Source organism: Cervus canadensis, chromosome 18 (genome assembly GCF_019320065.1).
Source record: "Cervus canadensis isolate Bull #8, Minnesota chromosome 18, ASM1932006v1, whole genome shotgun sequence".
NCBI lineage: Eukaryota > Metazoa > Chordata > Mammalia > Artiodactyla > Cervidae > Cervus > Cervus canadensis.
The window spans coordinates 49,475,087-49,488,495 of record NC_057403.1 but is presented as its reverse complement, the minus strand read 5'-3'; the positions used below and the strand labels follow the sequence as shown (position 1 = coordinate 49,488,495).

The window sequence follows — 13,409 nt, the reverse complement described above, 5'->3', positions numbered from 1 at the left end:
CACTACCAGAACTATAAATCTTATTAATTACATTGCTGTTTAGAATATCAACTCAATTTCTAATTCTAACCAAATCAATATGCCTCATTGGACAGAGGAGTTTCAGATGAGCCAAAAATTTTGGGTAGTTAGATATTAAATACTTGAAATGTATCCTATATTATTCTGTATTATAAAATGCCAGAAGTAACCATGATGTAGAATTCAAAGATTCCTTAGAGTAGTGACTCAACATATGAATGTAGATTTCAGGGATAACTGGGTTTCAGCCTTAATGCACAGTGGACACAAACACAATTAAAAATGACGTTTTCGTAAACAATCTTGACAGTGCAATTCTATTAAATGCCATGTTCCATTCCAAATGGCTGCTGCAGACCACGACGGACCTAATTCTTATGGCTATAATGATTCAGTATTGTTCTTAAAAACATACAGAGAAATAAAAGTGGAAATAGAAACTGTCAATAAACAACTATGGAGTCATCAGAGGCTAACAGTCACTGGCAGAATCCAGGCTCCAACACCATTGAGATAATCAGACAAACAAATAAGCATTATTGCATGAAAGCAATTCAGGAGTTCATACATCAAACAGTCTATTCCACTCTAGGGGTATAATGAACATTTTCCTTTTAAAAAACTTCTAACTTTTAAAAATTAAAAAAGAAAGGTTTACTAGAGAAGAAAATAACTTATAACAGTTTAGTGCATGTTCATTATGCATTTTTGATATATGCTCAAAAATAGGTCTTTTTATTTAAAATGTTCTCTTAGTTAGATACTCTTACCTTCCTTTGTGATGAAGTGGAGGCCTTCTCTTTTGAGCAGTATACCCAGTAGGATGGCTTGGCTAGCCAGACAACTACAGTCCTGAAAATATAAATCACTATGAGTAACTGGAATGAAATGGGTACAAAAATTACCAAAGGGAGTAACTAATCATGAAACCTCATAATGCAAAGAGGAAATATTCTGCTATGCAATTGAGAAAAGATTAAATGTCACTGATATATTACCAGGCACAAGATGACATTATACAACTATTTATTTTAGCTATCTTGGAAACAGTGGGTAGACAAGCAGGCTTCCTGGGGTAGTAGAATTTAATAATCAAAATTTCCAGGAAATAAGATAAGTAGTAAATAGAAAATATGTTGTCTATAAGCATTAACACTGATGTTTTCACCCTCTGAAAGATGGGGCCAAGTCATTTATCTACTCCTTTTTTGACTTTACTTGTTCATAAATGGGAGACCACATTGTTACCGACCCGTTGTGGAGAGGAGGATGAAAGAAGGGGACATGTGTAGGCTGCTTATTATATGTGTCATGTTTTATGCCTACTAGATCATATTCATGCTTATATAGATTTACAGGTAGTAACGATCAATCACAAGAACTGATATCTGGCAGGCTATATATTTAGCCTACTCAAATTTGGATGGTCCAATAAAATGTCACTGTGTTTATAGCTCTACCATCAGAATTATATTTCCTTTGATAGGTACTATACTCTACATCCTCACCCCTCCTCCTCTAAAATGCAAATAACCTCAGGGAAGGGATAATACTAGGTTGCCAACATAATATTGATATGGATGTAGTTATAGGACTGCTTTCTTCATTGACTGGAGAGAGTCAAAGCAAGCATGACCTAAATACTGAGGCAGGAGAGAAGGCCCAGACTGGGAAAAGAGGAGAAAGGGCACTGAAAGAGAAATCTAGAGATCCCCAAAGCAACTATGCTTCTTCAATGGGATATTCAGTACTTTCATACCCAAGACAACCCATTTTAAGCATCTTAGAGACATTCACGCTAATATTAGATCATGAGAACTACTTCTCATTACCGCCTCAGTTATAGACAGGCCATCTATTTCCAGGCTAATTGCTACCTTCTCTGGGAGGACAAAGAGAAACATGGTTTGCCCCTGGCAGTTCCTGCTCTGTCAACCTCACTCAGGGTCAAGTGGGAATTGCATCTTCCTCACATTCAGTTTTTGAAGAATTTCATGGGTGGGTTTGTTTCTCCATTCAGTTATGGTAACATCTGGCTTCTGTTCCTGTTCAGGAGCATTGGAGGTGCTGCTTTGTCGTTTGACTTTTGAATGTTTGGGAACTTCTAATTCCTCAAAACTCTTAAATTCTGGAAGCCTAGAATTTAAAAGAAAAAGTTTCATATTTCCTGCATTCCTAATGTAATCCCAAGAAACACAGTAAATAACCTAAAGGAACTTACTCTTCTATTTCACTGATTCGTAAGAAGTCAAGTTGTTCAACCACAGCTCCAGATATTAGTGTCTGAAATGCGATTGAGAAAAGATTCACAACTCTTAAATTTATCAAGCAATAATGTTATGATTTATGCACATACTATTCTGTAAGTATACAATACTTTTTAAAAAAGTTTACTTAAAAAATAGACATGATTGTTAAGGAATTTCTTAAAATGAACATTCTAAAATCAGACAGATTTTCACATACAACAAGCCCCACTGAAACAGAACATAAACATCAAGCTACAAGTTCATGAATTATAATAAATAGCAGAATCAGATGAGACGTTTTTTCTTTCTATCCTCTTATTTATAAGTTCAATTAAAAACTCAGAACTTATTAAACTGCTAAAAGAAAAAAATTTGATATTTAAAAAAAACATGAAATATTAAAACTGTATTCAGAAAATATAATGTGAAATTACTCTTTGGATTTGGCTACCATGACCAACCTAGACAACATATTAAAAAGCAGAGACATTACTTTGTCAAAAAAGGTCTGTCTAGCCAAGGCTATGGTTTTTCCAGTAGTCATGTATGGATGTGAGAGTTGGACTATAAAGAAAGCTGAGCACCGAAGAACTGATGCTTCTGAACTGTGGAGTTGGAGAAGACTCTTGAGAGTCCCTTGGACTCCAAGGAGATCCAACCAGTCCATCCTAAAGGAGATCAGTTCTGGGCGTTTATTGGAAGGACTGATGTTGACGCTGAAACGCCAATACTTTGGCCACCTGATGTGAAGAGCTGACTCATTTGAAAAGACCCTGATGCTGGGAAGGATTGAGAGCAGGAGGAGAAGGGGATGACAGAGGATGAGATGGTTGGATGACATCACCAACTCAATGGACATGGGTTTGGGTAGACTCCAGGAGTTGGTGATGGACAGGGAGGCCTGGCGTGCTGCGGTTCATGGGGTCGCAGAGTCGGACACGACTGAGCGACTGAACTGAATATATTTCAAGGCTATCCAATGATAAGAGACTGCCAAATCTCCATTTTTCAGGATCATGAAGTTATTGATTATCTAGGCCAGTGCTTCTCTACATTCTGGCAATCAATATTTGGTCATTTTATATTCCATTGTGTGTGTGTTATTTGCTCAGTCATGTCCAACTCTGCGACCCCATGAACTGTAGCCCGCCAGGCTCCTCTGTCCATGGGTTTCTCCAGGCAAGAATACTGGAGTGGGTTGCCATGCCCTCCTCCAGGGTACCTTCCTGATCCAGGAATTGAACCCAGGTCTGCCTGCATTGTAGACAGATTCTTTACCATTTGAGCTACCAGAGAACCCCTTGAGGAAACTAAATGAGGCCAAACTTGAACATAATATTTGCTTGTCAGTGGTTCATGTATAAATGAGCAATAACCCACAATGATTTTTAGCACTAAGTGTCACTTCTAAATATCTGATGAATTGTCAGATAAAAGTGAGAAATATACTGGCTAGGAAACAAGCCATAGTTACTTTAAAAATAAGGTAATTCTTTAATCAAAACTGTGTTACATATATTACTTTCTCTATTTTCTCCTGTTTGTTTCAAATGTGAAACAACAGGATTTAGGGAATGCTACTCTTGCTGGCTAACCACCAGAGTTGTGCTGCCTTCTCTTCTAGTGAAAATTCATAAAGTAGATGATCAACAAATACCCACTACAAATGGCAGAATGAACATGTTACCAATCATACTAAAGCCTCCTTGCAGAATCTGAATGAGAAAGGCCAAACATGCAACTAATTTGCACATTTTTATGTGGCCCAGCCACAGTTAGGGTCTGAGAGGAGAGTCTGTGTCTGGGCAGAGGGCAGTGCCAAGCAAAACTGAGGTCTACACAGTGGTATTTCCTAAGATGCAGACTTAACCCTAAACATCTTGCTCTACAGCTAACTAATTTGTTAGGCAAATATTTACTGAACACATATATGCCAAGCACTATGCTACATATTAAGGATATAGCATGAACAAAATATGCATAATACACATTAATTCAGCTCACAAAGTAAATGCTACTCTGAATTAACAGATAAGTTGTAGATTTCATTAATAGTCTACAGAGTTTTTGATTTAAAAAATTTAGTTGGTTGCAGAGGCTCCTAGATTATTTTTTTTAATTGAATTAAAGTTGTAAAATATTATATGTTATAGCTATACAATGCAGTGATTCATAATTTTTAAAGGTTATACTCCATGTGTAGGTATTATAAAATCTTGGCTAGTTTTATAAAAACTATTGCAATTATTTTGCTAGGCATTAATACTTTAGCTCTGATGGTAATTAAATAACTTAATATTTACAAATAAATGTGTCAAATGCAATACAGTATTCAAAAAGGTATCCTGCTCAATGATATTCAATTATATCCCCAAGGTCCTCTCCAACTGAACAGACCACCAAAGACTGTACTCCATCCCATTATTCTGAATCCCTATCTGGCCTTATCTTTGGTTTCGCTCTCCTACTAAAATAAGTCTCATGAGATCAGGCACTCTGTATATTTTTTTTCACTATTATATCTCCACTGTCTAGAGAGGGCACTCAGTAAGTATTTATTGAATCAAGGAACCAATATTTACATATTTCTTATAGAGAGAACAGTAGTGAGCAGAATATTCTGGGAATGCAGAGATGAGTAAAGCCTGGACTAATAAAGAGTTTTAAATCCACACAGGGAAGCAGGCACAAGAAACTAGTTCTACCTAAAATAAGAGCTATAGCAAAGCTCAAGGAAAATGCCACAGAAACACACTGGAAGGAGAAATTAATTTCAGACTTGGAGACTTCACTAAAGAGGTGAGATTGATCTAAGTTATAAAATTAAAGTATGACTTAGAAGAAAAAAAAGAAAAAAAGCAGTTCTAGAATAGAGTAATAGCATGAACAGGGAAAAAAATAAATCACATTAAAGATTTGGAAAGTACTCAGTACTCTTGGAGTGGAAAGCAGGACTGAGAATTAACTGCATGAAGACATGTCCTGGGTGATGAAGCTAGGAAGTGATGCTGAGGCCCAGTGATGAGAGAGACTATAGACCATGGGCTGAAGACATTTGAAAGAGCCTTAAATAAAGGCCCAGAGAAGTACACAGGTGTCATTTCCATTTCCTATACTAAAGAGAAGACAAAGGTTGGTTTTAGGGGTGGAGGGTTGTTTAATGGATATAGTGTTTCGGTTTTATAAGACGAAAAGAGGCTTATTCTCTGGTTGAGACTGTACTCAAGGGTTTAGTGCACAGCAGAGAGCAGAAGACATAAAGATTAAGTAATAGTTTAAGCGAAAGACTCATAAATTAATTGATTAAAAATTGGAAACCTGTCATTTATGTCCAAGATGTAGATACGAACAAAGGCTTCACTGCTTAGTGATGAGAAGCTGTTACCCATTGTTTCGACTTTCAAAGTGCAGTGTTGCACAAACTCATGGTCTAGCATCTATGCTGTTAGGATTAAGCCACTTGTGTTGCCTATGTGAAAATAATCTGTGCTGTTGTAAGTATCCTGTACAATCTGATAACGTACCATTTTACTGTCTTCTGAATCTGCACTGGTAGAAAGCAACAACTTGCAAAACAGGTGTCCCAACGAGAGATGTTTCTGATACTACACAGAACAGTGCTATACCCCAGGCTCCTTAACCCAACTCTGCTCTCAGGACACAGAAGCAAAATGTACATCCTTCAAGCAGAAGGCTAGATGTTTATTTTCTGGGAACTTGAAAAACCCAGAAGAAAAAAACACCCCGATATTGGCACCTGGAGTTTTCCTCAGCAAAAATGGTCCTTGCTACTAGCCCACCTTATAAGTGAATTCACCATGACAATGATCCTTGTTCCCAAACACACAGCTTCCAATAAACTTTTTATTCTTTCACTCTTAAATATAAAGGGATAGCTGACAAATGACTCCAATATGAAAGACTGAGCCCCCCAAAAACAGAGAAAAGAAACCTGAGATAATGTACAAAGGAAAGATATCCAAAGCTCTCCTGTTAATATTCTTAGAAGGATAAGACAAAATGTAATATTCAGAAAAAAGGACAAGATACTATAAAAGAGAAAATTAAAAACAAGATAGCTAAAACACAAAAATCAGCAGAGGAGCTATATGCTAAATATCAAGGAAATTGCCCCAGAAAGCATTACATACAAAAAGACAAAACAAAAAATAAGGGCAAAAGATAAAAACTTAGATAAAAATCAATTGAGTATACAAAACACAAGCAATGGTGAATGAGAATGTAAACATGCCATTTACCAGGTTACTTACATAGGTCCCTCTATAAATTTTCCTCTTTCTTACTCAATACTGTGCACCTACCACATAAAAGACTACAAAATGATCACAACTTTTTAATGGAAATAAGAAATTTAAGCCCATAATGGACTACAATTTGGATAGTTTATGTTAATGGTCATAAAAGGATATTAAAAAAGAAAAGTATCCTCTCTGGTCTGAGTAATTCTGCAGAATGTGCCTTTAATGTTTGGGAAGACTTCAAAGCCCAGTGATGTTGAAAGAAAGGAGGCTACTCCAGGCAGAGGAAATGGACTGAGCAGAAAGGGGCAGAACCTCAAAAAGCTGAGAACACAGTAATTAAGCTCTATTGGCTGAAGCAGAAAGAATGTTTAGCAGGAGATAATTGTAGGCAGAGAGGCTGCTATGGCTAACAGGGAACCACAAAGGGATTCTGTTATTTAGGAGCTGTGAAAATAAAGCTGTAAAATCTGAATGGAACAAGCATTATCTCCAGGTTAGATGTCACTGCGGGGTAGGGAAAAGAGCACTGGACCAAGGAGTCAAAGAACCTGAGATTATACAGGTCACTTCACCACTCTGGCCTCCAGCTTCCTCAGATGCAAAAGTGAGGTAAGAGATGACCTTTCAAAGTCTAAAATTCTGACGGGAAACCAGTGCAATTGCTCAAGCATCAGACTGGAGGATCAGATAAACAGGGTGGTGACAACAGGAATAGGAAGGTAGATAGAGAATAAAACATTCAGACAAAAATCTTACAAAGAATATAATTAAGAAACAGTTGATTCTACGGATTAATTGTGCTGGAAAAAGAAACACTGAAATTCAGAAGACTACCTGTAGACGATCAACATGAACTTTGACTCCTCCAACCATTCCTTTCTTAAACGCTGCCAGCATATCTAATATGGGATTGAATCGGCTACCTCTGAAAAATATAAACAGATAAAATGTGCATATAAATAACAGAATGAGAAATTAATAATCTAGTACTAAATGCCCTTTGGAGAAGGCAATGGCACCCCACTCCAGTACTCTTGCCTGGAAAATCCCATGGACAGAGGAGCCTGGTAGGCTGTAGTCCACGGGGTCGCTAAGTGTCGGACACGACTGAGCGACTTCCCTTTTACTTTTCACTTTCATGCATTGGAGAAGGAAATGGCAACCCACTCCAGTGTTCTTGCCTGGAGAATCCCAGGGACGGGGGAGCCTGATGGGCTGCCGTCTATGGGGTTGCACAGAGTCGGACACGACTGAAGCGACTTAGCAGCAGCAGCAGCAAGTGCCCTTTATATATGCAAACCACTCTGTTACATCCTGAAATGGATATAAAAATGCAAGGAGGCCCTGCTTCCAAAGGGTTCACAGTGATAACGGCAGTGATGCATGCACCTCACTTCTTTCATCAACCTACCTTATATTGTCTTCCCGGATGAGAACAAGGAAAAGTGGACGTCCATGCATTTTCCAGTATTGCTTGATAAACTGCAGTGCATTCTATTAAAACATAAGAATGAGATAGGATGCAATGGCACAGTATCTGAGTTGATCAGGATGCTTTAACCATTAGCGGCAAAGAGGCAACAAAACTCTTATATATCAAGATAATTTCACAATCAAACTCTGGATAAGATAGACTACTTAGGGGTAGAAATGTTCTAATAACACTCAGGTTAAGCTAGAAATCACTTTGACTTTAAACTTTGTCCTTACAAATAATCAGATCACCAGATCACACATGTCTTAAGGTTGCCTTGTTTGCTTTTTTTTTTTCGGAGGCCTAACAAATACAGTTCAAGAGTGGTCTCAGGGAAGGAAAATCAACCCAAGGTTATCATCCAGAAGATTAATTCTCACTCCACAATTTATATTACAGCAGGTAGAAGAGACTGGGCTGAATCTATATATACCATCAGAAACACGGAGAGTTCTTTATTTGACTCAATTTCTATTATCATCATTATCACATCAAACACATACATAACACTTCACTCTGTACCAGGCACTATTCTGAGGGCTCTGCATATATTAACTCCTAATCCTCAGGACAGTCCTATTCAGTTACACAGATGAGAAAACAGGGACACAGAGAAGTTAACTAATTTGCCCAAGATCACACAGCTGGTAAACAGTGGAGTCAAGATTTTAACCAGTAAATCTGGCTCCAGACTTCATGCTCTGGGACATGACTCTAAGCTTCTCTACTCTGCAAATGGAAAAGGGAATGGGGGAGATTTAAACTGAGTGGGTATTATGAGTTAGGTGAGGTTTTATTTGAAATTCTTCATAAATAAAGTCATTGTGTTAACTCAACTTTTGTTCAAAGAGAGATAAACTTACTGTTATATGAACATGGTTTCCAAAACAGTTCCCCCTCTGCTTTTACAATATATATATATACATCCTTTCATTCCATTTGTAGAAGGTAGAACAAATAAAGTCATACAACTTTATATAAAACAGAATACATCTACTATTCTAAGGCTGCAAGTAGTTTAACCCCTATGCAGATGTTGTTTAATTTTCATATTTGAAACTGTGTTAATCCAGTAGCATAGGCCCAGGAGCACTTCATTTAACATACGATAAAATCAGTAGAAACAAAATCATCCCATTCAATTAAAAGGCATTCTGAAGCTACCTTTATGTCATCTATCAGCAGTAAAACATCTTGAGACATGTAGAAATCACTAAGGTCAAAGATGATAGGGTAACAAACCACAGTCTTTCCTAGAATGCGATAAATCTGTAAGAGATAGTAAAAAAAAGTTATATATCCATACACACATATATACGAAACAGACGAAAAGGCAAAGGTACAATACACAGTCTTAATAAAAATTAAAACTGGTGTTTATTTTGAACAAGCAAATAATCTTATAAAACCTACACAATATCAGGAAATTTTAGTTTCTTAATTGAATCAGTATGCTGATAAAGTAGTCCACCTCTATTGTAATGGAAAAACCCTCTGAGTAAATATTACTACAATCAGATATCTTACTATGCTTGGAAATAACAGTGAGATGTGTATTTATTTTTAGAAGAGTTCATGATATCATACAAAACTAAGTATTTACTTGTGGAAAATAATAATTGAGATAATCAGCACAAGTATATGACGAAATGTGCAAATGGATGCACAGCAGCTCAAACATCATTCTAGTCTGTGGTATTACAATCTGAGCACTGCTCTATAAGGAAATTTCATGAGCACCTTTGATGTACCAAGGCAGCCAATAGGTCTATCTGGCCTTCCGCAGAGTCCTAATTTTTCATTGATACCCAGATGGAAATAAGCCTGTAAGACACAAATATGTAAATCAGAACCAGACAAAAATTAACGCTTTTCCTTTTTTTGCCCCCTTTTCCCACCTTAACTACTGCCCTGCTAATTTCTGATTTTTCCAAAGAGGCCAGGGAAACTTTCTTCAACGGACTTGCAGGAAAACAAGACAGCCAATCACATAAACTTAGATTCTGGGGCACTGGGAGATTTGAGAGTGAAACTCTTGAGATCCATTTAGCAATATTCTAAAATTCAGCACTGTTCTTATATTATCATGTCATGAATTTACAACTTGCATGGCTCTACCTGATTCACACAAGAACACAGAGACACAAATGCTTCCTATGTGATCAAACTTTTCACTATTTAAAGTTTAAAAAACAGGGCCACATAACTTCTACTAGATTTCCACCTTCAATTATTTCCTACCAACAAGAAAATGTCTTTATTGATTTTTCTGATTATACGAATTTTATGAAAAATGTAATCCATATCCTACAAGGGAATGGTCCTATTACTCTCACAATCCCTTAGGCAACAACTCTTTCACTTTGGTATGTATTAAAAGGAGTGTAATTTATTGTATGATCCCTAAAAAACACTGGAAGTATAAAATATGGTTACAGATTTTTAACAGTACATAGATAAATATATACCCATATCCTACACACACACACATGTGTATATATTTACATAAATGGGTTCATATACTATATAATCTGGTATTCCAGTTTTTTAAAATTAGTATTGTTCTTTTCTACAAAGTAAAAACAGACCTGGAATGAACTAGATGTTAATCAGTGCCAGAGGATGAGCGCTTAATCCAATTAAGAGGTCTCCTTACCATATTTAAGATTAACATGGATTCACCTGATGAAGGTAGCTCCCAATTTTTTGTTATTTCAAAACTAATTCAGTAACCACCTTTGGTCAGTGTAGTATTAGTTCTGCAGGATAATTTCCCAGACTTGATAGAGTCAAAGAGAATATATATTCTCTTTCAAACATAATGCCAGATTGGTCACCCTCCAGAAATAATGGACCAATTACATCTACATTAACAGTGCACAGGCCATTTTTGTCACTCTCTTGGGTCACAATGATATTTCATTTTAAAAAACTATTCAAATGTTTTGTGGTTGACCATTTTCCTATATATTTAATAGCTATTTGTATATTCTATACATTTTTTCCTTTTATCAAATATTTTACTCAATTTGCTCATCTTCAATGTTGTTATTAAATGTGAGAACGACAGCATATTAATTCAAACATCATCTCAGCATGTGGTATTTCAATCTAAACAATTTTCTGCTAGAAAATTTCACAAGCACCTATGATGTGCTGGTTGTTTATGCCACCTACAGCTAAATTTATTTAAATGTGTCAGTCACTTCCTTAGTGGCTTTTTGGCACTGGTGTTACCCTAAGATTGGACTTTCCCTTCCAACAGTTGTAAACTGTTCTATTTTTCCTTTTAGTAATTTTATATTTAATCATTAAAAATGTTTAAATCTTTAATCTATCTGGCATTTATTTTTGTACCTGAAGAGAGGCAGAAATCTAACCTAAATTTTCTTAAATGTAAAATAAAACCAACTATCTTTACACAATCTACTGACTACGATTTAAACTGATTTCAAGTATCAACCTCAATGTATACAAAATTAATGCTATTACCAGAGCTCTCTGTTCATTCTGTCATGATGCACACACGTATGTCAGAATTAGGTCTGTCTCTCTCCTTTCTGCACTGACTATTCCTAGAGAATGGCACCCCCTGAATTGGCACTGTGCCTAGCATACAGCTGGTGTTCAGGAAATACTTGGCAGATGAATGAGAAAGCAAGTGAATGTCCTCTGGAGCCACATGTACTGTACATATTAATTCTGGAATAGCAGTGGTTTTAGACAAAGCCAACTAGACAGAAAAAGTTCTCTATAAAGCATTCTACTGTATAGGGTCCACTGAAACTGCAATGCACAGCACAGATGGAGATGCCCTTCCCTTGTATTTATCTAGGTAGAAAGGTAATCTTTAAATACTACTCTATTACATTAAAAGCAGTTTCCTTAGCTTCCTGAACCACAGAAGGTCTATGACAATTAGATGCAGACTGCTCCCTATATTACAGGAGGCAGATAATACTGTCCTTATGTTATATATATTCACACGATTTACTGCACTGAAACATACGGTAGGGACAAAACCACCCAGAAACACAGAAATACTTCATTATCTTGGGTTGGCCAAAACTTTTGTTCAATTTTTCTGTAAGATGACTCTAGTAGCACTTAGTTGTCTTTAACTTCACTCAAAACAATTGTTAGATTGCATTGTGACAGCTGTCATATCAGTGTGCATTAAAAAAACACTTAGCAACACTAAACAAATATTTGTATAGCCATTTTAATATTGAAGATGGAAGAAAAAAAAAAAAAGCAACATTTTCAGCCATTACACTTTATTATTGCAAGAAAAGTAAAAACACAACCGAAATGCAAGACAGTGTTTGTGCAGTGTATAGTGAAGGTGCTGTGATTGATTGAGTGTGTCAAAAGTGGTTTGTGAAGTTTCATGCTAGAGACTTTCACTGGATGATGCTCCATGGTTGGGTAGACTAGCTGAAGTTGAGAGCCATCAAATTGAGACGTCAACTGAGAACAGTGTTACACCACACAGGAGAGAGCCAACATACTCAAAATATCTAAACCAAACACTGAAATCATTTGCACCAGCTTGGTTATGTTAATCATTTTGATGTTTGGGTTCCATGTAAGTTAAGCAAAAGAAAAATCTTCTTGAGTATTTCCACACGTGATTCTCTACTTAAATGTAACAAAAATGTTCTGTTTTTAAAACAAATTGTGACAGACAATGAAAAGTGGATAAAACTGTACTATAATGTGGAAGGGGCAAGCAAAATAAAACCACCACCAGCCGCACCAAAGGTCAGCCTTCATCCAAAGAAGGTTATGCTGTGTATGTGGTTTGGAAGGGAGTCCGCTATATGAGCTCTTCAGGAAAACCAAATAATTAATTCCAACAAATACTAATCCCAATAAAACAAACTGAAAGCAGCACTCGACAAAAAGCATCCAGAATTAGTCAACAGAAAATGCATAATCTTTCATCAGGATAATGGAAGACTGCATGCCTTTTTGATGACCAGGTAAAAACTACTGCAACTTGGCTGGGAAATTATGATTTGCTGTATTTGTGACACTGCACCTGCAGATTTCCATTCATTTTTGTCTTTAAAAATTCTGTTAATGGAAATAATTTCAATTCCCTGGAAGACTGTAAAAGGTACCTGGAAGAGTTCTTTGCTCAAAAAGATAAAAAGTTTGGGGAAGACAGAATTATGAAGTTGCCTGAAAAATGGCAGAAGGTAGTAGAAGGAAATGGTGACTATGTTGTTTAATAAAGTTCTTGGTGAAAATGAAAAATGTGTCTTCTATGTTTACTTAAAAAATCAAAGGAACTTTTTGGCCAACCCAGTAAGTCTTCACTTTGTAACAGAATGCTTGCTACCACATCTGTGATTCCTCAGCACCTTGTACTAACTTTATCATAGTACTGATCAAAAT

General features: G+C 36.5%; 1 protein-coding gene across 4 annotated transcripts in view; it reads right to left on the bottom strand.

The window, feature by feature from the left end:
- PHKB (phosphorylase kinase regulatory subunit beta) overlaps positions 1-13,409 on the bottom strand; it is a 221,781-nt gene that overhangs the window by 41,313 nt on the left and 167,059 nt on the right. For all 4 annotated transcript variants that reach the window (XM_043437856.1, XM_043437857.1, XM_043437858.1 and 1 more), the window contains 7 exons: positions 9,747-9,830; positions 9,171-9,275; positions 7,944-8,026; positions 7,367-7,457; positions 2,243-2,304; positions 1,995-2,157; positions 792-873 (listed from right to left, as the gene is read on the bottom strand). In XM_043437856.1, the coding sequence (XP_043293791.1) occupies positions 792-873; positions 1,995-2,157; positions 2,243-2,304; positions 7,367-7,457; positions 7,944-8,026; positions 9,171-9,275; positions 9,747-9,830 (670 nt within the window). The remainder of the gene's footprint in view (positions 1-791; positions 874-1,994; positions 2,158-2,242; positions 2,305-7,366; positions 7,458-7,943; positions 8,027-9,170; positions 9,276-9,746; positions 9,831-13,409) is intronic.